The 26,446-nt window shown below is 40.2% G+C and overlaps 1 protein-coding gene across 1 annotated transcript in view; it reads left to right on the top strand.

Moving 5' to 3' along the window:
- Window positions 1–26,446, top strand: part of SLC9C2 (solute carrier family 9 member C2 (putative)) — a 70,351-nt gene that overhangs the window by 1,032 nt on the left and 42,873 nt on the right. The window contains exons 2-9 of the mRNA XM_012802591.1: window positions 2,041–2,141; window positions 4,403–4,531; window positions 7,022–7,187; window positions 10,560–10,676; window positions 12,448–12,609; window positions 18,342–18,441; window positions 21,106–21,249; window positions 25,107–25,275. Of these exons, the coding sequence (XP_012658045.1) occupies window positions 2,041–2,141; window positions 4,403–4,531; window positions 7,022–7,187; window positions 10,560–10,676; window positions 12,448–12,609; window positions 18,342–18,441; window positions 21,106–21,249; window positions 25,107–25,275 (1,088 nt within the window). The remainder of the gene's footprint in view (window positions 1–2,040; window positions 2,142–4,402; window positions 4,532–7,021; window positions 7,188–10,559; window positions 10,677–12,447; window positions 12,610–18,341; window positions 18,442–21,105; window positions 21,250–25,106; window positions 25,276–26,446) is intronic.

The following is a 26,446-nucleotide window of genomic DNA, read 5'->3' on the forward strand; positions in this document are numbered from 1 at the left end:
CCCTCCCCATATTCTTAGGCTATTTGGTTATAGCTTTCGTATAAAAGGTATAAATTAGTTTCATAATAGGGGTGTGTACATTGGGTACTTTTTCCTCCATTCTCGTGATACTTTGCTCAGAAGAACATTCTAACCTGACGTTATTAATTTCATTCACTTCCTTACGGCTTTTGATGTGATTTTTCTTTAGGGAAGATGAACCACCCACCCCTTCCCCCTAGAACAGTGGTTCTCAACCTTCCTAATGCTGTGACCCTTTAATATAGTTCCTGTGGGTCACAACCCACAGGTTGAGAACAGCTGCCCTAGAAGAAAATTGGGAAAGGCTTCACAAATATGGGTCTCTTAAACAATTATTAAAAATTTAACAAGAATAGGGAATGATATTCAGCAGCTTTATTTCACAATTCAACTTCAGAGAAAAGTTTCTAGACTCCTATAAAAGAAAGCTTATTTGGGAAAGATGTTAGCTCATTTAAAATCCTTTCTTGAATTGGGAAGACTATCAAGACACAGACAGTAACGTGTAAAGGGCTTGTTTAGTTTTCCCCATTTATCAAGGAGTGAAATGGCTTCTCTGGGGATCTTTAAAATCCACACTCATGGCTTTGGTCCCTTTTGACATCACAGGTGTTGATGACCATGAACTTCACGAACTCTAAATCCTTTATAGAGACAAGTGCTCCAGTAGTAAAGGACACTGCAGAAATAGTGTGACAAACACTCCTTTGTCTGGTCTTACATGTGAGAAGTAGAGATAGATTATGACAAACCCATCATAAGTTGAGAATAATATAAGTTGAAATGCACTTATTACCCTTAATTTACCAAATGTTATAGCTTAGCCTAGCCTACCTTAAAATCTCTCAGAACACTTCCATTAGTATACTTTTGGGCAAAATCATCAGACACAGACTTTATCATAACATATAAAAATGTAATTTATTGAATACTGTATGAAAGTGAAAAACAAAATGATTGTACTTGAAGTGTGGTTTCTAGTGAATGCGAATCACTCATCATTGACTCGAAAAGTCAAACCACCATTTAAGTCAGGACCATCTGTATTCAATAAATGTAGTATTTACTGATTTGGCTTAACACATAACTGGAAGGTGGGGAATGCAGAATCTAGCATGTAGCTGAATCTTGTCCCAGGTGTAAATAATGGGATTGTGGTGTATATCTTGCATCTGGAGGAATGAAATGATGGTTTTGGAAAGAGAGTTTCAAAGAAAGAAAACACAAGTAGAGAGTAACGCGTGCCTCCTGTCAGCTGTCTGATGAAGGCAGTTTTTCCTGTGGTTAGCACTCAGTTCAATGTCTTTCTAGCTTCAGGAAAATTAGAAAACATATCCTAAGCTACAGCTTAGGATGAGTGATTATTATTATAAGATGTGCTGTGTAGATATGAAGTTTGGCTTTTCATAATTTTCTTTTTCTTTTTTAAGCCAAAGTCTCACTCTGTTGCTCTGGGTAGAGTGCCATGGCATTAGCCTAGCTCACAGCAGCCTCAAATTCCTGGGTTCAAGCAATCCTTCTGCCTCAGCCTCCCAAGTAGCTGGGACTACAGGCACCTGCCGCAAGGCCTGGCTAGGTTTTCTAGTTTTAGTAGAGATGGGGTCTAGCTCTTGCTCAGAACTTCTGAGCAAGTCTTGTACAACTGAGCTCAAGCAATCTACCTGCCTTGGCCTCCCAGAGTGCTAGGATTACAGGTGTGAGCCACCGCACCCAGCCTTTCCCACAATTTCTTGCCATCAGACCCGTCAGTAAGATATGCATACAGTGATCCTAATATGTCACTAGGTAGGCAACTTGGATGCTGTTGACATGTCAATATTTTCCAGATTCACCTGTTAGAGATGCCTCATTATGTATATCTTGTTCTCAAGAGATAGATTTGAAACAGTTGTCAATTATTTATCCGTAATGATATGACACCCAAAAGTTTAAAATAAAAGAATTAGAGAGAAGGAATATTAATTAAATCATTTGAAAACATACATTATATTTAAATAACACATACATGTACTTCTTTAGGGCTTTTGAAGACATTTTTTAAGAATTCTGAAGTCCTCGTTTTGACAATTCTTTCTCTGTCAGGATTCGTGGTAGGACAACTGGCCTATCATTTTGTTGAGGTACGTATGTATAATCAATTAGAAGATAAATCAAAGAACAAATACCAAAAATAAGGTCCACGCCCACCTTATCTCCTAATGTATGGAATGCTTTTTAGTTTTTTCTTTTTTTTACGTGAACAACTACTCAAAAAATTTCACCTGCTATTCAAAATGTTGAAAATAAAAAAACCACATGGTAAAAGACACATAAACAGGGGGAAGCTTAAAATAAAGCAGTAATTGGAAAGTGAGGAAAATTTGTTTCTCTTGGGTTCCTCATCGTCTGCCTTTGAAGCCTGGGCTGGCTCCTTTCTCCTCTGTGTTGGCAGGCTTCTTCCCTGCTATTGCCTTTAACACCTGGAGTGACCATGAGTCGTTCTCATCACGAGGCATGATTATTCTTTCCTAACTGTCAGATTCAGTGCAAAACATGAATTACATAGTATAAAATATAGATACAAGGAAAAATTCACTAATTTATCAATTTAGTATTAACTCCTGGTTTCAGCTGCATAGCTAGCAATGAGATCAATAACTATTTGCCTCCACTCGTTCCTTTATTTTTTAATTTTAATTAATTAATTAATTAATTTTGAGACTGAGTCTCACTCTGTCACCTTGGGTAGAGTACTATGGCGTCATAGCTCACAGCAACTCCAACTCTTGGGCTCAAGCAATCTCCTGGACTCAGCCTCCCAAGTAGCTGGGACTACAGGCTCCCGCCACAATGTCAGGCTAGGTTTTCTACTTTTAGTAGAGATGGGTCTCGCTCTTGCTCAAGCTGGTCTGGAACTTCTGGGCTCAAGCAATCCACTGTCCTCAGCCTCCCAGAGTCCTAGCATTACAGGAGTGAGCCACTGCACCCAGCCATTCCTATATTTTTTATAAAATGGAGATAATGCTTAAACACATGTAGGATTGTAAAAGTCTCAGTCTTCTGAGATACCACCACTACTGCTAGCTAACATCTTTTGTGTATTTACTATGTGCTAGGCTGTTTTATGTGTTTTGTGCTTATTAATTAGCTCATTAACCCTTCAGTTAAATCATTTACTCTTAGAGTGATCCAGTGGGAGTAAACACTCTGTTCCCATTTTACAGATAAGGAAACCGAGGCCCAGGGAGGTTAAGTAATGAAAGTTAAACTATTGATTGGGTCAAAATAAACATTTTCGGAGGGAATATTTATAGCACTTCAATCACTGTTGTATTTTCTGTTAATCTGTGTACATACAACCTTCATGATTTATGTCTTAAAATCTGTACTATTATTTATATATTTTTTTCTCTGTTGACTCGCTAAAAGATTTTAGATCCTAAGCAAATGTCTGTGAAACCACAAGTACTTGTTTAAGATTCTTTCTCCCTACTTAATGCAAATTAAAATAAACATCTAACAGTCAGATAAAAAAATACCTGTGAATCACCTAAAATATTTTCTGATAACAGGGAATATCACAGGTGATTCACAGGTCGCCACCAATGGTGGCGATTCTACTTTTAAGAATATTGATTATACTCCCACAATTCTCTTTCTATATAAAGAGGACTATATACATGTGTCAGTATATAGCCCATCTGGATGGTTAGATCAACTTTGCAAAAATATGGTCCACTCCCACCTTATCCCCTAATGACCCCCAGGATCAACCTTGCAGATAATCTGTCATTAGCTGCAGATTGCAATGTTTTAAAATTTATATTGATTGACATAACACCAACCTAATTTCTTTTTCCTTTTTTTTTTTTTTTTTGAGACAGAGTCTCACTTTGTCGCCCTCTGTAGAGCCCTGTGGCATCACAGCTCACAGCAACCTCAAACTCTTGGGCTGAGCAATCCTCTTGCCTGAGCCTCCCCAGTAGCTGGGACTACAGGTGACCACCACAATACCAGGCTAGTTTTTAGAGACAGGGTCTCCCTCTGGCTCAGGCTGTTCTCTCTCTCTCTCTCTCGCTTTTTTTTTTTTTTTTGGTAGAGACAGTGTCTCACTTTATTGCCCTTGGTAGAATGCTGTGGCATCACAGCTCACAGCACCTCCAAATCCTGGGCTTAGGTGATTCTCTTGCTTCAGCCTCCCGAGTAGCTAGGACTACAGGCGCCCACCACAACACCCGGCTATCAGGCTGGTCTCTTACTCCTGAGCTCAAGCCATCCACCTGCCTCAGCCTACCAGAGTGCTGGGATTACAGGCATGAGCCACCAAGCCCGGCCATCAACCTAATTTCTAATACTTGAAAATGGCCACAAACTAATTCCTTATTTGCCTTTGTTACTTTAGGTGCACCAAATCGTCTACCCTCTTCTAAGAACACCAAGTTTTGCACTTTATTCTTATTTTTCACCTTTAATTATATTTATGGCTGCTTTGGATGTGGACTATTACGTGCTCAAGAACGTGTTCTGGCAGGTAGGAACACATTTTGAAACAAATTATTATCTACTTTCCACTATCTCAAATACTTTCCATGCTCTGTTACTTCATTCTTGAATTCCCTTAGTTGCATGTTAGATTTTCTCATCATATTCTCCATGCCTTCCAGGTCTCTCTCTTGTTTCTCTATGCTTATTCTATTTAATTTCCTCAAATTCAGCTTCTCACTCACTACTTTTTCTGTAGTAGTGTCTAATTTCCTGTTTAATTGAATCACTGAAAATTTCAACCTTCATTTTTTTCTAACATATGCGTTTAAAGTTACAAGCCCTGCTTTAACTGCATCCCTCAAGTTGTGATATCTTGTTTTCTTTGTGATTCAGAAAGAATATTTAAAAACTTGTACAAAAAGGAAAATTCCTAAAAATATGTAAGTTTTCAAAACTTACCCTAGAATTTAAAAAGACCAAATAGCCTCATAGCCATTAAAAAATTGAATTGGTAGATAAAAATATTCCAAAAAAGAAGATAGGCACCCTTATAACTTGGACTCAAACTGTGCAAAAGCAATTTATGTAGCCAAAATGTTTGTACCCCCATCGTAGTCTCAAATAAAAATAAATGAATAAATACATTTTGGAAGAAAGACTATTTTAGACTAGTTCTGTGAATCAATATAAAAGATACCTCCAATCTTCTATCTGACCAAAAAAGTAAAAGATGAAACCCTCCCACACTTATTTTGTAAGGTCTGTTTAATCAGAACACCGAAACTAGACAGGAATGATAGAGAAAAATCATGGGCCAGTCTCCTTCAGATAGTTATTATAATTCTCTACAAACGTTTGGCACAAATATATTCAGGAACATAATACTAGAACCACGATTAAGTTGTATTTAGTTCCGAACTACAAAGTTAATTTAACGTTAAAAATCTCTTTTATTTTTGACCTTCAGGTTAATGGGAGGGTACAGCCAAAGCACAGTATTGGAATTTCTTAGGTAGAGGCCCTCTGGTAGCTGTGCTCTGCACCCACAAGGTGTGCCGTACACTCCTACACTGTGGCCATTCAGTGGGAGCACTCCAACCCCCCACCTCGTTCCTCCTCCTCCCAACTTGAATTGAATACTATTCAGCCATAAAAAATAGATGGTGACTTCACATCTTTTTTATCAACCTGGATGGCACTGAAACACATTCTTCTCAGTAAAGCATCACAAGAATGGAAAAGCCAGTATCCAATGTGCTTAATACTAATATGAAGCCAGTAGATGATCCAGTTCACGTCCACCTGAAAAGACCTCTTTTTTGTTTTTTGAGACAGAGCCCCAAGCTATCCCCCTGGGTAGAGTGCTGTGGCATCACAGCTCACAGCAACCTCCAACTCCTGGGCTCAAGCAATTCTCTTGCCTCAGCCTCCCAAATAGCTGGGACCACAGGCGCCCGGCTATTTTTTGGTTGCAGCCGTCGTTGTTTGGCGGGCCCCGGGCTGCATTCAAACCTGCCACCTTAGGTATATATGGCTGGCACCTTAGCCACTTGAGCCACAGGTGCTGAGCCCTGAAAAGACCTCTTAATGTATTCATCTTCTTAGGAGGTTTCAGAAGAGAAGCCATATGACGTCACAATAGATATAGAGAAATCACTTGCTAAAGATCAACATTTGATAAGAAATCATTCATAATAAAATACAGGATAGAAGAAAACTTCTTTAAATCCATTCATAATAAAAATGTGGAATAGAAGAAAGCTTCCAAACGTTTATAATAAATAGCCTTAGAGGGACAATCAGGAGAAACAGGACCAGCAAGAGATCTTGAAAATTGAAAATATGATAGCTGAAATAAACTAATTCAAAAAAAGGATTTAATGGGAAAGTTGTTTAACGGTCCCAGAAAGTAAGCAAAAGATAGAGATGGAAGATAAGGAAAGGGTTGAATGACACAACTATCTTTTTCCTGAGCAATAATTTTGGGAAATAACTATTTTATTATACTCAGGCATAAAAAATGCATTCAGAGAAATTACGGACTGTGTAAATCACTTAATCTCAAGCATTTCATGGTTTATTGCCGAAATATTCATTTTAAAATTAATAAGAGGTAAAGGAGGGGTCTCCGCCGACTATTTTAGAGGCTTGGTATATAAATTCGGGTCATGTATTAGACATAATATATCAGCAACAATTTATTTTCAACCCTGAAGAAGCCAGGATAGGTTTTGTATAGAAGCAGGAGAAATTTGCATTCTGTCTTAAGAACGTCTTGATATTGAGGACTATGAAGCTGGAATAACAATAAGAAAGAAAGTTGACTAAGTCTTATTAACAAGAAGGAAAGAATCTTCTTCGAGAGCGGTGGTTTATTTGAGGCAGGTGGTTAAACTAGAACACCTTTAAAAGTTATTTTCCCATAGTAATTATATATAAAATTTATGACCACCACGTGACTTTTAGGACCTGAGTAACTTATACCATGCCACCTTTAGGTGTTAAGTATAATACTACATTATGCATTGGTTCACAGGTCTTGTTAACTGGATTAGTTAGCTTTGCTACAGCGCTCATCATCATCGGATATATGGTTCTGAAATTCAATAAAGCTTCGTGGGATCTGCAGTCCTGCCTACTCTTCAGCATCACCCTCAGCGTTACAGATCCTATCCATTCTGTGAATTCTCTGAAAACTATTGGTATGGGTATGTTACATTTATTTCTCTCTCTTATTTTGGAAACGTAAAGGTATGTTGTTTTCTTTTGATGATTATTTTTGGCATGAATGATGCATCCAAGCCGAGCAGGCATTTGTGCTTCTCTTTTTGGGGATGGAGCTTACTTGACTTGAAGGAAACAGAGCAAATAAGATCAACTACTGAAGATCTGAGATAAACAGCATCAATTATATTGATAACCTCAAAGGATTTTTTTTGGAGACAGAGTCTCACTCTGTCACCATGGGTAGAGTGCGGTGGCGTCATACCTCACAGCAACCTCAGACTTCTGGGGTCAAGTGATCCTCTTGCCTCAGCCTCTTGAGTAGCTGGGACTACTCAAGGTGCCCTCCACAGCCTGGCTAGGCTTTCTATTCTTAGAAAATGGAAAAGACGGGGTGTCTGTCTTGTTTAGGTTGGTCTCGAACTCCTGAACTCAGGTGATTCTCCCCCCACCACCCTGTTTCACCCACCCAGAGTGCTAGGATTATAGGCATGAGCCACTGTTCCCAAGGCAGTTTTTTTTACTAGTAAGACAAATTTGCCTTGTTTTTATGGGGGAAAGTGACTCTCATGTTTGATGTTGACAGGAGCACTATATAGTTCCTTTGTGTGAATTAGGTAAATAGTTCTTTCTTCAAAACAGTTTACTTCTAATTGTCATATTACTTCTTTTGAGAAAAAAGAATTTTTTTTTTGCCACGTGCCTTAAATTATCATAATATACAAAAGCACGGTTTCTACGATGTTAACGGCGCCTCTTTAGATGTGATGCCCTTCTGCGCTGTAAATCCGGTACAACCTAAATCTGAGATGAACTAGCTCACTGAAAAAAGTCATAGATGATCATAAGGAAGCTAAAAGGAACTTGTCTATTCATTACCTATTTTAAAAGAGCACATAGGGCTCTCACATAGTTTTTATTAAAGCAAATCTGGAAAAGGATCTTATAAAGGAAGAAAATACAAAGTTTCAGTATGCTCTCTCTTGAGCAAAAAATTACTACATATGCTCAGAAAAAAATTTTCAATGTCCAAATGGTTAGACCTGGTTGTGAAATTATAAGTGATTGTTTTGTTTTCTTCTTTTCTTTTCCAAATCTTACGGTGAATCCACATAAGGTAGTCCCACATTAAGTCAATAAAAAGGTGACGGTAATTCTTATGATATTTTACTATGAAAAATAATTATGAATCAAGTCCAAAACTTTATACACTAAACTTTATATTTCACTTGCCCCCGTTAATTCCTTGAACCCAAGAGCAGAAATAAAAGATTTCCTCACCAGATAAATCAAATGTGTTAATAATCTCATAATATGTCTAACCTTGGTCATAGACAAAGTTGGTAACAAGTATTAACATGAGATGACTGTGATTTATCTTGATAATAGCAGATTAGGACTGCAGAAGATAGGATTAGTGAACTTGAAGACATAACAATAGAAAATACCTAAAATAAAACACAGAGGGAAACAGACTGGGAAAAAATGAACCGAGCATCAGTGAGCTATGGACAACTTCAAGTGACCTAATGTACGTGTAAGAGTCTCCAAAAGAGAGGAGAGAGAAGAACAGGAATAGTCGAAGAAATAATAGATGAAAAATAGCTAAGTGTGATAAAAATTAAAGCCACAATTTCAAGAAGCTCAACGAAGCCCAAATCCAAGAAACACCAAAAATACTATGCCAAAGTGTATAAAAATTAAATTCTTTAAAACCAGTGGTAAGGAGACAATTTTAAAAAGTTGCAAGAAAAAGAAAAAGAAACATTATATTTAGAGAAAAAAAAAAATAACATCAGACTGCTCTTCAGAAACAATGCAAGCCAGATGATGGTACAGCAACATTTCGAAAATATTAGAAGAAAAATACTGCCATCTCAGAATTCTATATTAGGTTAAAAAAAAAATCTTTCAAAAGCCAAGGTAAATAAAGACTTTCTTAAACATACAAAAGCTGAAAGAATTTATCACCAGCAGACCTGCCCTACAAAAATGTTAAAAGAAGTCCTTCAAGCAGAAAGAAAGTATCAATGCTGGCTGGGTGTCTGTAGCTTAGCAGCTAGGGTGCAGGCCACAGACACCAAAGCTGGTGGGTTTAAATCCAGCCTGGGCCTGCCAAACAACAACTACAACCAAAAAAAAAAAAAAAAAAGACGGGCCCTGTGGTGGGTGCCTGTAGTCCCAGCTTCTTGGGAGGCCGAGGCAAGAGAATTGCCTAAGAGTTTGAGGTTGCTGTGAGCTGTGACAGCACAGCACTCTACCCAAGGCGACAGCTTGAGACTCTGTCTCAAAAAAAGGAAAGAAAGAAAAGAAAAAAAAAAAAGAAAAAGAAGATGACAACACGTAGAAATTTGGATGAGGAATCTACTCAAGCCTCTGGCAAACACTGACCTATTTTGGTGTCAGGGTATTTGCCTATTCTGGATATTTCATATAAATCAAATCATATAATGCATGGACTTTGTGTCTGGCTTCTTTCACTTGGCACAGCGTTTTCAAGGTTCATATGAGTATGTCTCAGTAAAGACTTCCTTTCTTTCTATGGAGGGATAATGTCCCATTGTGGGACCACACTACCTATTTATCTGTTCATCTGCTGGTGGACATTGAGCCATTTCTACTTTTTGGCTGTTGTGAATAATGCTATTATGAAGATTTAGGTACAAATCATGGTGTAGACATACATTTTCAATCCTTTGGGGTATTTACCAAGGAGTAGAACTGCTATGTCATATTTTGTACTTCTAAAATGAGGTTCTTCTGGAGTCTGACCGATCGAAGCTAAATGTGGTATACTGAGATGTATTTGTCTCATTCTGAAGTTCAAGCATGGTTAAGACAATGGGCAATAAAAGGAGGGCTATTGCCATTGGAAATATAGATGCACAATGAAGAACTTTTTTTTTGAGACAGAATCTCACTTTACCACCTTCAGTAGAGTGCCGTGGCCTCACCGCTCACAGCAACTTCCAGCTCTTTGGGCTTAGGCGATTCTCTTGCCTCAGCCTCTGGGTAGCTGGGACTAGAGGCACCCGCCACAATGCCCAGCTATTTTTTGTTGCAGTTTGGCCAGGCCAGGTTTGAACCTGCCACCTTCTGTATCTGGGGCCGGCACCCTACCCACTGAGCCGCAGGTGCAGCCCACAATGAAGAACTTTTAAAATGATGACTGTGAGTTTTCTTTCAGACCCATCCCAGTCATGGTTCTTCTCCTTCTCCTCCTTCTCCCCTGCCCTTTCCCATCCTCCTCTTTTCCGTTTCCCCTTCTCCCCCAGCTCTTCTCTGTTTCCTGTATAAGAATGTCATTTTCATGTATTACATTAAATTATATGTTATGTTTCTTTTTCCAGGCATTTCTAAAATGTACACTGATATTATCAGAGGAGAATCATTGATTATTTGTGGAATCACATCCATTTGTTTTGGAATTTTTCGGAGCAACTCAATACATATTTCTGATTTTAGTGGTAAGAGTGTTTTTTTTTTTTTGATCTGTATATTTTCTAAAATCATTCACATTAAAATTAAAATACATTCACAATGTCTTAACTTTGCTGCTTTCTCTATACCTTACTATTGGGCTGATTTCAATGATGTTTTGGGTACCAAGAAAACAATTTTAGTTAACTCTCCACATCTGGGGATTCAACAAACCACAGAAAGAAAATTTTCAGAAAAAAATATCCAAACCTCCCCCCAATACAACAATATTAAAATGCAAATTAGTAGACAATACAGCGTAACAACTATTTACATGCCATTTACAATGCCTATTAGGTATTCCGAGTAATCTAGGGATGATTTAAAAGTACACAGCAGTATGTGCTGTAGGTTATATGCAAATACTATGTCATATCAGAGACTTGTGTCTGCAATTTTGGTATCTGCAGGAGTTCTTGGAACTGATACCCCAAGAAAACCAGAGGTATGACTGTATTTGTTTTCTTGGACATTAAGGGGGAAAGAACATTAATTATTTCATTTCCCTCAATGTGCATAAATGCCTGTGTACACGCACTGCACAATTGCATCACTTGGCTCAGATTTACTTCTTTCTTGGATCAATGAATAGTTAAGAGCTCAGTCCTGAGTTTAAATCTGAGGGTGAAAGCAGAATGGTTAGAGCAGTTCTGGAAAGTCTGGTCCTAAAAGTGACAACAGCCAAATTTCTGTGGCTAAAACTCATTGGGAGATAGAACATGTTGCCTTGCTAGGTTTCGAAATACGGTATTAGTAGACATCCATGGGGGAAAAAACTGCAGCATGAAGGAAGAAAAGTGTCTTCCTGATATACTTTTGTGATAATTGTAAGAGGAGGAAGGTGCTAAAAGGAAAAAGAAATAGTGGTGAATGAGGAGGGGTTTGCAGTGCTTCTCCGTGAGGCAGCCATCAGGCAGGACAATTCTGTCATGTAGGACTTTGCTTTTTAGCACTGCCCTGATACCTACTCCCTGGCGCGAGTGCCCCTCTGTTATTGTGATTATTGAAAATTTTCCATCTTCATTTTCCAAGATCCCCCTGAGCTGGAGGCAGGGGTCTCAAACTGACTTTAGGTTGGCAGGGACCCTGGGCATAGTTTGGTTGGCCCTAACCAGTTAAGAAAAAATTATATTTATTTTGTTTTTTTTTTTGAGTTAGGGTCTTGTTCTGCCACCTAGGCTGGAGTGTGGTAATTAGATCATAGCTCACTGCAGCCTCAAACTCCTAGGCTCAGGCCATCCTCCTGCCTCAGCCTCCTGAGTAGTTGGGAATACAGGTGTGTGACACCATGGCCAACTAATTTCTTGACATTTTTGTAGAGACATGGGGTGGGGGTTTCTATGTTGTCTAGGCTGGCCTCGAACTCCTGGCCTCAAGAGATTCTCCTACCTTGGCTTCCCAAAATGCTAAGATTAGAGGTATAAGCCTGACTGTTTATAATCATTTTTAATTTGGATGCCTTTCACTTTGCAGTTTGTCTCAGCATTTTTACATTTACACTTTTGCCTGTCTCCTGAGGACATTTTAATCTTCTGTCCCTGGGTAAGCAAACCTTAAGCTGCAGACTTTAAGAGAAGGATAGAGAGCCTCTTAGGCCAGACTTTCTGGCTATGCTCCTATCTGCTGAAGAATGAGGCCTCCACCCAAAATCCCAAGAGCAAACCAAAGTGCATAGTCCCAAATGCCAACAATGAAAAGAGACCAAAGTTACAGCTCAACTTTCTGTTTCTTATTTTCTTTCTTTCTTTCTTTCCTTAGAGTTACATATCATCCTGAGGCTCAGCTTGGATGTTGCTGGAAGCATAATATGTGGATATTGGTGTGCAAAAATCATTAAGTTTATATTGGCTGACCTTTTTAGCAATACACTGACTAATCTCATTCTCTGTTTCTCAATGGTGTACACGACTTTCTACATTGGTAAGGCAGAAACATACAAAAAATGCTTTCCTTAAAGTAAGCTTTATACGTCTTTAGTTTTTTTTCCTGATCTGGAATCCAGTTGCTTCTTTCCAAAACTCCCCCTTTTTGTGACCCCTCTGTGTGTCTTGTCATGCTGTCTTATAGCCACCTCTAGCTCTTTCCTGATCTCTCTTCTACTTGTCCCCTCCCCCCTTCTCTGGGGTTATTCTTTCTGAGCTCTACCGTTGACCTTTTACGCAGTCACTGGCCGTCTCTCAGAGAGGAATCAACACAGCTCATTCCTGCTCTGACCCAGAGTAACCTACCTATAAAAAGAGAAAGTTGGGGTGGTGCCTGTGGCTCAAAGGAGTAGGGTGCCAGCCCCATATGCCAGAGGTGGTGAGTTCAAACCCAGCCCCGGTCAAAAACTGCAAAAAAAAGAGAGAGAGAGAGAGAGAGAAAGTAAGTTGGAGAGATACTCCCGAGGTCTTTTCCAGCTCAACAAAATGGATACAAAATGGAAAAGGCTGTAGAAATGGCGTCTCTTACCTGAGGCTAGGAGGCAGGAAAGGAGAAGGTATATGAATGTCTGGACAAACATATTTATAAGGTATATTTGTGTCTGGAAGAGTAGCAGGAGAGTATACTGATAGCAGGAGTAAGAGTGCCCAGCACTGCTGGACCTTTAGCTAGTATAGTCCAGTGAAATTGGGAATTAAGGTGTTTACTGGCCTGAGGTTACCCGTCCCCAAGAGTCATAGTAACTGGCCAAACTGTCAAATTCCTCTGATCTGTCTTTGCTCTGATCTCACACAGTGAAGCAACTTCCATCTATGAAAAGAGTTTATGTTTTAGGAGTTTAATTACTCCTTTTTCATCTCCAGTTACCCCAAAACACTTCTTCCTTTTTTTTTTTTGAGACAGAGTCTCACTTTGTCACCCTTGGTAGAATGCTGTAGGCGTCATAGCTCACCACAACCTAAAACTCTTGGGTACAAGCGATTCTCTTGACTCAGCCTCCCTAGTAACTGGGACTATGGGCACCCGCCACAACGTCTGGCTAGTTTTTATTTTTTTTGCAGTTTTTGACCTGGGCTGGGTTTGAACCTGCCACCTCCAGTATATGGGGCCGGCGCCCTACTCCTTTGAGCCACAGGTGCCGCCCATCGTCTGGCTATTTTTTTTAGAGATGGGGGGTCTTGCTCTTGCTCAGGCTGGTCTTGAACTCCCAAGCTCAAGCAATCTACCCACCTCGGCCTCCCGCAGTGTTGGGATTATAGGTGTGAGCCCCTGTGCCCAGCCAGCACTTCTTCTAAAGGTAACTTACCTGGGGGATTGCTGCTGCCCCGAATCAGTAAAACTATGGAAAACATTCACTGGAGCCTCATTTCCCTCCACCTTCTTCAGTTTTTTCTCCTCCTGTGAAGTTTTTATGGATGTCTTAAATGTCTGAAGAAGAAAAAAAATTTAAATTTAATCTGTCTCTCTATTAGCCTGTGAGTTCTTTGAAGTGTAGGCTGTTTCTTAGTCATCTTTCTATTTGTTCCCTTTTCTAAGTTTGGAGCTCATCATGTGCCCTATAGTAATTGAACACATACTGGTCGAATAAACTGCGACAGTCCTAGAAGAGCTTTGGAGTTAGGCAGACTTGGAAAATTGCTTTACCTCTCTAAATTTCAGTTTTCTCATACTTAAAAATAGTAGAGTATCACCTGATTGATGGAGGGCACTGCAGGCATTAACAAGATAATGTGTGTTATGTGACTCACCTGTGGAGATAGCTCTTCCTGGCTTGCCACAGATGATTCTGTACATTTCTTCCCATCTGTATGTTTAAGTGACATCATGTTGGTAGCTTGAAATTGGCCAAAGTGGGAGTCTTTACACCATGGAAATTTGAAGATGTTACAACCGGGCTTTCCTCTCAGCCCCAGAAAGCTGGTTTTAAACATTTACCTGCACACCACTGGGCTCAAGGTAGGGCAGTCAAAAAACAGGTTCATTTCCTCTTTACTTCTGAGAAATGGGGGTGCTTTTGGTCAATGCTTGGCATCCTTCTAGTCAGATATAATAGGGTGTGAATTGAGGGCCAGAGGATAGGGTGGGGTTCCTGAGTCTTTTAGCATTATTTCCACATTAGAAGACTCCCTGAAGAATAACTTTTAAGTTGGGATAGGGTTGTCATCTCGTTAAGCAGTGTGGACTCCTCAGGCTCGTTCCCGTATGCCACCAAAATGCTCCATCAGTTCAGCTCAATTCAGTGCAAATCAAATGTTTACCAAAAATATACTTCAGAGGTATGATTATTTTGTGCTAATTAGACAGCACTGTAACATATTTGCAGCTGATTTCTATGTGGCCTTTTAATCCACACAGCTGTAGAGCATAAGATCTTGAAACAACTGACCCACTTGTGACTTCATAGAGTACAGGGGCCTGAGCAGAATGCTGGTTCTAGTCTTGGCTCAGGCTCCAACTAGCTCCATCACTTCACATTAGTACTCTAGGTGTTTGGGGGCCTTAGCTCTCTCACCTATAAAGTGAGGAAATTGAGTAAGGTAGAGGTGGGGTGGTCAACAACTGTCTCTCTGTGGAGGAAAAAAGCCCTGGTTTGCTGTGTTCACCAATTTTCATGGTATAAATTTACCCACCATGGCTGATACCCCAAACGGCTTTGCTCAACAACTGGCTTCACTATTACTGCAAATGTAACAGTTAACTTTCCCAAGTGGGTACAAGGTCTCTAATGATCAGCCTTAAAGAGATTGATGGTTTTCTCTAGAAATGATGCCTCAGAGATTGTAGCTACTACCAGCAGAGAGGAAATATCTTTATTTTGGTTGCGTTTGTTTAGGGAAGACCTACTGCAGGGTGGGAATCACCGAGCCAAGGCAGGAATTTGGCATTGACCACTCAGGCTTACATACATCTGAGTCAGGATTCTGATGGGCTATAAATACTGATTTAAGCCAATGATTCTTCATAGCCTCAGGGCCGCACTGTGCCCCTACTCAGAAGGAAAGCCTGCTAGGTAGCCTCCTGTTACAGATTGAATTGGGTCCCTTCAAATCCTAACCCCTAGGACCTATGAAAGTGACTTTGTTTGGAAATAGAGTCTGAAGATGATCAAGATGAGGCCATCAGGATGGCCCCTAATTCGTGAGACTGGGTCCCTTATAAAAAGAGAAATTGGACACAGGGACACATAGAGGGAAGATGGAGTAAAGACACAAGGGGAATGGCAGCTATAAGCCAAGGAATGCCTGAGGCTACCAGATTTTAGATATCCAGCCTCCAGAACTGTGAGACAAAGGATTTCTGTTATTTAACCAAGCATTAAAGACCAACCCCATGCAGTCTTTGACTGCTTAGTTAAGTTATTAAGTTAAACAGTTAATAAGGTCCTGACAAAATAGGCACTGTTCTAAGGAGTTTCCATTGCCAGAAAGCTAAAACAGAGAGAAAATGCTTGTTTCACATTCTTTGATTTTGCATTTCTGTCTGGTTATCCACTTTTGTTCTCCTTCACTAACAAACACACCATCAACTGGCTTAGGTCCAGAGAGTGTCTGATTAAGGTTAGAGAGTCACCTCTTCAAGCGTCTATAATAATTTCCATTTTTATTGCTTCTATGTTAAATTTGCAAAACCCAGACTTTTGGAAATTGCTCCATTTGTATCAATACATTCATTTTTTTCATGAACTAAAATACAAAATTGCATGGACATTGCTACACAAAGGAGGCAATGCTTCTGGAACGTTGTTGGTTGACAGTTGGTTTACCTAGGAATTTTACTGCTATATTGATTGGGGCATTAAAAAAAAGTTTAAATTTAGCGTAAGAAGCCATTTTAAAAGAGTGTCAATGTATAATTCATAAAAGAATGTGGTTTATATAAAAGTCCAGGCTACAGGCATTCCAAGAAGGGGAAAGGGGAGGATCTATTGCCAAGTGTCCTCAAGCTATGGCCTGTGGGCCACATGCAGCCCGCCAAGGACATTTATCTGGCCTGCTGGGTGTTTTTGCCACCGCTGCCTGTCCTGCTTAGCCGCTGACTCGTTCTGGGGCCCACAGTCCGGCCCTCCAGCGGTGTAAGGGACAGTGACCCCTGTTTAAAAAGTTTGACGACCCCTGAAGTCTATCCTATCAGGGAGGGATATTTTATCAAGTGACATTATTTAGAATTTCTGGGCAATGGAGATAATAAAAAGCATGAGGACTTATAGTCAGTTTTATTATTGTTTTAAAAGTCTACAAACCAGGAAGCCCTTTCTTGCCTGTGACTGGGCTGATTATTTCCACTGTCCCTTCTTTATAAGATACTAACTATAGAGAATTGGAAATAAGATTTTAAGAGACAGTTTCCCTGTCATCAGTTTGTAGCACTATTAGTCTTAGTATCATTGGTCATTAATTCATTAATCAATATTTTAGAGTCTAAAAATTGGGTCTCACTGTATTGCCCAGGCTGGAGCGCAGTGGCCATTCATAGCAACGATCACAGCTCACTACAACCTCCAACTCCTGGGCTCAAAGGATCCTCCCGCCTCAGTCCCCTGGGTAGCTGGGACTAAGGCACAAACAACTGTGCTCAGCTGTCCTTGGTTATTTAAGGTAAATTCAGTTAAATAAGTAGGCAAAAAGAAACCTAACGTGAACTCAGGTGATTAGAGAAAAAAAGGAATATAAAAATCCTCTTTATACTAATAAACAACATTAATTTACTAAGCAATAAAGTGATGAGATTAAAATAATTAATAGCATAATAGTATCGATTATCATTTATTCATTGCTTTTGAAGTGTGCGAAGCACTTTTTATGTTCTCAGATTTAATCTTCACAACAACTACAGGGAGCATGACTATTTTACACTATTTTACAAACGCAGGGGAGCTAATGGAGAAAGGGGAGGGTCACACTCCAACAGCAGCCAGCTCTGCCCTGCCCCAAAGCTCTTCCATTCCTCTTTCTCGTGTTCTTTTTTCCTGTCTTTTAAAAATGTGCTATGGGATGACTCTACAGCCTAAGACTATTGGTATTTGTGGTGTTCAAACATTCATGTTTGGTTGTCCTGCCTCAGGCCAGCTTTGCATATTTGTTTAAAGCCTAGTGAATTATAGCTCTGATTAGGGAGGGCTAATATGTATCAGGTGGAAGAGAGCAGGCTTCAGGAACTACAGTAACCGGGGCAGCACTGAGTCAGCCCATCGTCACTGGAGTGCAATGTTTGTGAGGCGCGTAAGCAGCATCCTTTTTCTCAATGATCCTGCACAGCAGGGCTTGGCAACCTTTAGCCTATGAGGCCAAATCTGCCTGTTTTTGTACAGCCTGTTGGCTAAGAATGGTTTTGACATTTCAAATGGTTTAAAAGACACAAAACAAAAGCAGGATATTTTGTGGCATGTAAAAATTACCTGAAATCAAATTTCAGTGTCTATAAATAAGTAAAGTTTTATTGGACACTTATTCACAGACGTATTATCTGTGGCTGCTGTCACACTACAACAGTTGACTTGAGCTGTTGTAATAGGCACCGTGTGGTCCCCCCAAACTAAATATTTACTATCTGGCCCTTTCCAGAAAAAGTTTGCCAGCCCCTGATCTACTGGATGTGGCCAGTCCCTCGAAGCAACTTTCCATGAACTACTCTTAAATTTTCTACTAGTTCTTCACTCAAGATAAAGGACCTCAGTATGCAGATTTAAATGCATTTAATTTTATTCATTTGTTGTTTTCTTTTCTCCCCAGTGGAATTTTTGGGAATGTCGGGCATTGTTGCTTTAGTCACCGTAGGACTGAATTTAGATTCCTTAACCTTTAAACCAAAGATCGAGTTCGTAATTAATAAGTAAGTTTTCTATTATGTACTTGGTATAGATCTCATAGCTGTTTAGTGCTTAAGGCAGGTGTCCTCAAACTATGGCCTACGGGCCACATGCAGCCCGCCTAGGACATTGATCTGGCCTGCTGGGTGTTTTTGCTGCCGCTGCCTGTCCTGCTTAGCAGCTGACTCTTCCGGGGCCCACAGTCCGGCCCTCCAACGGTCTGAGGGACAGTGAACTGGCCCCCTGTTTAAAAAGTTTGAGGACTCCTGGGGAGTCTCGCCTTCAAAGGGCATCATAAAACTCCCTGTATATAACTTATTTTCTACCTTCAAGTTTTTGATTTTGTTATCGGCTCTCTTTCAGAAGAATTTAAGGTGCCAGTAGTTATTGACATGAATTGATCATCCTATTATGAATAAAGTAGAATGGCTCAGGGACCTTAGTGCTTGATAAAAATATACTTTGGATTGTGGAGATTTTAAAAAATAAAGACTTTTAACTTTGTTTCCTTCATAACATCCCTGAATGACTGTGTGCTAACATGGCAAAGAAGAAAAAGAGAAGTAGCAAAAAGAGGTGACACCAGCGAAACTCTCACCTACCCTTCACACCTGACGATGCCAATCGTCACGTGGCCATCTCTGCACAGAGGAAAACCCACTGGCCCGTCTTCTCAGACAAAGAAGTTAGCCCTTCTCCGAGAGGCTATGATGGCTTACAGAATTGGTTCAGAATTATTGGAGGCCAACTCATACTCTAGTGTGGAAATTCTCACATCAGATGAAAACAAATGCTGAAACGAGAAAAATAAGCCATCGTTCCCCATGAAAATTAATTTATTTAATGGAAGGTGCCATCCACTGCTTTGAAATTATGTCCTTCCTACTTTTTTGTTGCTCAGAATGTCCTTTCTTTTATGAAATGCCAGGGATGGAAGATGGTACTTTGTTTTCCTACTTAGCAAAATTAAAAAAAAAAAATCACTGGCACCTATAACTATTCCAGTTTGGGGTGTCTGTAAATAAAAGTTTGCTCATTTCTAAAATCCAAAAGCTTAGAAATCACTAGTTCATAGAACATAGACTTGGTGTTATGTCTGAGTTTGGACAGTTTTCTGAGCTCAGTTGTGTCTCCTGTCAGCATCATTATAAATTGTGAACTTTATTCTCTCAACGCTTTAGTCTTTTACCCCTGTAGCAAATCCTTTCTTAATGTCTGCTGTGGGCTGATGTTGCATCTTAGGTTTGGGGCTATGAAAGTCCCTTCACAGAGGGTGCTCCTTGTTCAGTGGCAGACATATCTACATAAGAAAGTAATGGTACCCGTGAATAGTTTATTGGGATTCTACCATGTGTCAGGTATTTTTTTAGGTCCTGTGGAGAGGTTTAAAAAAGTATTCAACTCAGTTATTCCATGACTTCTGAATTCTCAGAAAACTATGCACTGGGGTTTGAGGTCCTCCCATTCATACCCTTGCCCTGTAGGAGTTCTGAAGCAAATGAACCCAGGGAGAGGAATCACCGGGAGAATCACGGTATCTCCTACACTGGGGTAATGCTGTATCAGAGACATGAAGAACATGGTTTAAATATGCAGCTAAAATGAGGCTTCCTAATGCTTCTTTTTCTTTTTTTTTTTTCTTTTATTTCAGATTATTAGGTCACAATGTTTGTGCTTGTTAGGTGAGGTCCCTGTTGTAGTTGTGTCCTACACCCAGGAGGTGTGCCACATACCCTTACATTGTGCCCATCAGGTGGGAGCATACCAATCCCCCCGAATGCTTCTTTCTGAGTGAGGGCCTAGAGACCCATCCGTAAGGACAGTGGTTTATGGGGCGGACACAATCACCTGGTTGGCTGAAAGGGAAAGTCCTGAGAGAGGCAATTGAGAGGAGGCAGGCCTTGGGACCTGCCGTGGATCTCAGACTTGGCTCTGACACAAGAACCATGCAGAGCAGAACACGCGTACTCCGCTGGGGCCTCGGCCCAGGGGCTCTGGTCACTCAGTAAGACCCTTGGGGCTGTTTGGAATGAGCATGTAGATATTTAGAATGCAGTCTGGATGATTCTAATGCTTTCTTCTGCTTAAAAATCAGGGGGATGCAGACATTCAGCACTGCAGGGATTCAGAGGAGTGCCTCAGGTGGTTTCATGGACCACATAAGATTTAGAGTTAGCCTTGCAAGATTTCTAGGAATTCAGTAGAGGAGAAAGCAGACAGGAGAGGCTTTGGAAGTCAGGAGAAGAGCGTGTGCACATCACAGAGGAAGAAGTTGTGTAGAGAGAGTGCATTGAGATGATCCTGTCAGTCATCACAAAGTCAAGGTGAACTGGGTGCCTCCTCGCAGCAACCCTGACTCTGAGCTCAGTTGTGGCAGGCCCAACAGTTGATGGCTGCCAGCTGATCTCAGAGAAAGTGGTAACTCGTCAACTTGAGGAGGTCCTCATTTTTCTGCCTTGCTCTTACTGTCCTGCTGTGAGAAGCAGCCCATGGGTATCGGTACCATGAGGGTAATGGGGACTACGGAACTGGGTGTTTTTAGATCCAACAAAATACTTTTGAGTGTTATTATAACAAAGAGAAAGACCTGTAGATATTCGTAGAAGAGACATGATCTTATGTAAAAAGGCAAATATTTTAAAAATACATTGCTTAAAGTACACCATTCCCTCCTTCATTCATCCTAGGTTCTTACTAATTTTTTCATCTGTATACCAACACTTAATATATGCTTTCTTTGGCATTGTGATTGGATGTGGAGAAATCAAGTATTATAAATTTCACACCGTAGTCTTCATATTCATCTTATATACAACAGTGAATATGGTAAGGTAAGCATTGTATTTTAAAGTTTGTTTACTGAAATTAGGTTGTCAAGCCCAGAATTAAAATTGAGAAGCAGTGGGATAGAGCAAAAAGCACTCTGGACATGGAATCAGAAAACCTGCATTTTTATCAAGGCCTTGATGATGGCAACTTGGGGTAAGTATTTATTTTTTAAGATTTCATCTATAAAACGAGAGGGGGTAGGTAGACCAGCGGCATTGGCATCATATGTAGCCTGATAGAAATGCAAATTCAAGGCTGGATGCGGTGGCTCATGCCTATAATCCTAGTACTTTGGGAGGTTGAGGTGGGTGGATCACTGGAGCTCACAGGTTCAAAACCAGCATAAGCTAGAGTGAGAACTTGTCTCTGAAAATAGCTGGGCATTGTGGCAGGCACCTGTAGTCCTAGCTACTTAGAAGGCTGAGGCAAGAGAATCATTTGAGTCCCATAGTTTGAGGTTGCTGTGAGCTATGATGCCCTGGTACTCTACCAAGGGTGACAAAGTGAGACTCTGTCTCAAAAAAAAGAAATGCAAATTCATGAGCCTATCCCAGTCTACTGAACTGAATCTCTAAAGATGGGATCCAGGAAACAGTTTTAACTTGCTTTCTAGGTAAAGTGTGGGCACCTGTAGACCAGATTCATGGCTTTTAACATTTTTGTGGCCTTTCGTCTGTAGCTACGATAGAGCCATTTACTAAACACTTGCTGTGTACAATATGCCACTAATATGAGTACAACCCTGGGAGATGAGGGTTATCGCATCACTGCACAGATGAAGCTAGAGAGCTTAGAGACTTGCCTGGAGTCAACCAACTTATAAGGGCAGGGCTGGAGTTGAAAGCTAATTTCCTGAGCACGCTTCTTCCAAAATGTCATTGCCCACTAATAGTAGTTGTATCTTTCATAAGAATTCATGACAGTGTCCCTGGAAACTCAGGATGGCAGTCTAGGCTTACCTTCTAAGATTAAACTTGATTTTGCCAGCTCCAGGCACTGCATGAACTCAAGCAGTGCATGACTCTGCATGAGTCAAGCTCACCCAGAAGAATGTGTTCCTGGTCTTGCATGCCGCCCCATCCGCCATCTCAGCAGTGTCGGGCCTAACAGTGGTGCCCACTTGCTGTACCTATGCAGCTGCCATCCAATCAGTAACCCTCTTGTCTGTTCTCTGGCTCTCTGTCTGGGCCTCTTACAAAAACATTTTAAAATTAGACCTTGCTCCCTAGTATATTTCTGGGTCTAAATTCCACCTCCCACCCTTGTGAGCTTTGTGTCTATGTGACTTTGAGCCATTCCTTCATCTAAGCTTCAGTTTATCTCCTGGTGGAATGGGCACAATAATAGAATCATCTCAGAGGGTTGCTATGAGGATTAAATGAAGTAACGCAAGTACAAGCATTTAGCGCCATGCTCGGCACATGGTAAATGTTCAGTAAAGGGAGTTTTTGACTGTTATTATGGCTATTCTTATTTTCTCAGGATGAGAAAGAACTGAAGCTTCAACACCATGAAAGAATTTCCCAAAGAAATGATCTAATTTTAAATCAAAACCTTAATAAAATTGAAACATGAAAACAAATCACACTATCAGATATTTATCAATCATCCAGTACATGCCAGACATTTTTCCAGATGGTTGGGACACTTCAAGGAACAAAATAGCCCTCAAAGGCAAAAATTTCTGTGATTATGGAGTTTAGGCTGTGATGGGCATTTTCAGAAGAAACCAAAAATCATATTAAATGATGAAAAGAAAGTGATAAAGACTATGAAAAACAAAGTGGAGTGAAGGAATTGGTTGAGTCAGTACTGGATAGTGGGCTGCATTTATTTTATTTTATCATTTTTTTTTTAAATTTTAGGATAATATGAGGGTATAAATGGCCAGGTCACAATATTTGAATTCGTTAGGTAGAGTCCCTCTTGTAGTTGTGTCACTCACCCAAAGGATGAGCCGTACACCCCTGCTTTGTGTCCATTAAGTGGAAGCACCCCAAACTCCCCTACATCCCCCCTCCCTCATTCCGTCACCCCCCCAACTTGACTTTTATGTGGGTGTGAATTAGATCATCTACTGGCTTCCACTGTATTGAGTACAGTGGATATTTGCTTTTCCATTCTTATGATACTTTACTGAGAAGAATGTGCTTCAACTCCATCCAGGTCAATACAAAAGATGTAAGAAAAAAAAAAGTTGGTGACTTTATATCTTTTGTAGTAGGCTGCATTTTAAATAGGCAGTCAGGGGAGGTCTCCCAGAGAGAAAGTGACATGTGAGTGAAGATAGGAAAGAGCTGAGGGAGCTGATCAGATAGCAGGGAGAAAAATTTTTAGGCAGAGACTCTTAATTGTGCAGGGCCTAGGGCAGGGGCTGGGTCGGCATGTGTAAGAAACAGCGAGAGGCCTTGGTCACTGCAGAGAAGGAGATGAGATTAGAAGGATACAAATGAAAAAAAGGAGACAGTGGCGGTGGGGGGGGGGGGGGGCAGTGGCTCATGCCTGGAATCCCAGCACTTAGAGAGGTTGAGGTGGGAGGATTGCTCAAGGCTAGGCGTTTAAGTTTATAGTGAACTACGATAGGACCACTCTACTCCAGCCTGGATGACAGAGTAAGACTCTGTCTCAAATCAGAGAGAGAGAGAGAAAACCTGGAAGAACGTGCAGCAACACCTTAAGAGTTGTTACTCTGGGGAATGGGATTTGTAGTGGGGGAATAGAGTCAGAGCATTTTGGCTTTTAACAATTTTATACACATCTTTACTATTTCAAATTTTTAAAGATCATTAATTAAATCATTTTCAAAAGATGATCTAAGCACAGTAAGTATATTCTCTTTTTTCCTCTTTTTTTGATCAACATAATTTAAGTGTGCTGTGGAAGTTTATAAGTTCAAGTGTGCTGGGAAATAAAAAAAGGTTAAAAAACACTGGAGGATATAAAAATAGAAAAAGAAGAAAAACCATTGCTAGAAACAGATTAGGGGAGCTAGGACTAGGATGAGGGTGCCATTTCAACCCCACTCCACCTCGACCCCATTCCCTCCTGTATGGAACTCTATATAATTATACTGTAAGCAAATATGATTATGTGTTGACCATATATTGAGCCCTAGCCAAATACAAGCATCATTACCTATGGGTATTGCCTCATTTAATTTGTCACAGTAATCCTTTGAGGCAAGTACAATTACGAAGATCCGGAGAGCCAGAAGGCACAAATTGAAATTATTCATGTGACATTTAGTATGGGATTCTTATGGGAGCTCAAGAAAAATTGTTGGGTTAAGTTTATCAATGTGTCTACAGTGATTTTAATTTTAGGTTATGATCTGCACATCACCCGGATTCTAATTTTGGAATTCAGCCATTTTGTGGCTTTTTGAGGGGGAATAGACAGGTTTGTCAATGGTCATTGAAGCAGTTTACTGTCCAAATCTGAGCAGTACACACCAGTGGTAACGCTAATTCCTTACATTTGTTTAGAACTTCTAGCATTATTGTTCCAGACTTGAGTATTACACGCAAAATTTAGATAGTAAATTTGGTCTATACCAAAATCTTTGAATGAATTATCAACAAACTGTATTGTGTTTTCTTTTCTTTCTGGGGTAGAGTGCCGTGGCATCATAGCTCACAGCGACCTCAAACTCTTGGGCTTAAGAGATCCTCTTATCTCAGTCTCCTGAGTAGCTGGGACTACAGGTGCCCACCACAATTCCCAGCTTGTTTTCTCTTTTCTGAGCATTTTCTTGTGAAATTTAGTATTTGATACATGATTTCAACCATAAATAACATTGTGTGTGTGTGTGTGTGTGTATGGTGTGATTTATTTATTTTTACTGTTTTTCTCTCCACAGGTTGCTAACTATTTTGTTAGTGAAGCCTATTTTGATGCGTACAAGTTATGAATATAATTGGCAATGGGGAGTTGTTATCACATGGTCTGGAATTAAAGGATTTTTTAGCCTACTCCTAGCTCCGGATATTTATAATCTGGCTGAACAAAAAGTAGAAGCACCACATATGGTAGGGAAAATCATGTCTCAAGATTTTTTGTTTTTATTTATTTTATTTATTTTGTAGCATTTGTAAATGTATCCAATAATAACAGTTTTGAATTAGATCTTATTTTATACCTATATGTAATATATATTTTTTGAGACAGAATGTCACTTTGTTGCCCTGACTCGAGTGCTGTGGTGTCATCTTAGCTCACAGCACCGTCAAACTCCTGGGCTCAAGAGGTCCTCCTGACTCAGCTTCCTGGGTGCTGGGACTACAGGTGCCCACCACACCGCCTGGCTACTTTTTCTATTTTTGGTAGAGACAAGGTCTTGCTCTTGTTCCGGCTGGTCTCAAACTTCTGAGCTCAAGGCTCACATGCCTTAGCCTCCTAGAGTGCTGGGATTACAGGCGTGAGCCACCATGCCTGGCCTTCGAATTAGATTTTAAAAATGAATTCTTTTAAGTAGAAAATTTATTTATGTTGACAGTATGAAAGGGGCCAGCAGTCAAGTGGTGGTTATGGACTTGGGTGTTAGGTGAACATGGTTGCATTCCTCACTCTACCATTCACAGGCTGGGCCTTGGGGGAAGTTCACTAGTCTTGCTAAGCCTCAATTTTCAGTTATGGACTGAGATGGTGCATAGTAAAATAACCTGACACAAGTGCTGTTTTTGTATAGCTGTCAGAAAGCATGAAAAATTAATATTGTTACTGAGAGCATTTCTATCCTATAGCTGTTAGAACAAAAAAAAAAAAATGAAACACAAGTAGAGTAAGAGAAGAAAGGTTTTGTAAATATTTGAGGTAAGAATCTAGTTACATTTATGTCTTTAGGGCTAATTCTTAAAAATTAATTTCTTAGAAAATTCTTGCTGAGGACTCCATTATCTATAGTGAAAAACAAAACTGGGTTTCCTTTCTTCTCTTTCTCAAAGCCTTTTCCCATGGGTACCTGGTGGATTTCTGGGCAATCTGATGGTGGTGGCAGCCGTGGTACTGACACTCCAGGCAAGATCCTAAGAACCCAGTGCATCGCTGGCCACTTCTCATATTAGGGTATCTGATCCTTTGTGTCAGTACTTTTGAGCTAGCTAGAGAAGTTGCTAGAAGTCCCCAGGATCAGCCTCCTGTCTTCTCACTTAGATAACCCTCAAACCTGTTTCTGGGAGGGAGAAAGTCTTTTTTTTTTTT

This window comes from Otolemur garnettii, unplaced genomic scaffold (assembly GCF_000181295.1).
Source record: "Otolemur garnettii isolate 467f Iridium unplaced genomic scaffold, OtoGar3 scaffold00016, whole genome shotgun sequence".
NCBI lineage: Eukaryota > Metazoa > Chordata > Mammalia > Primates > Galagidae > Otolemur > Otolemur garnettii.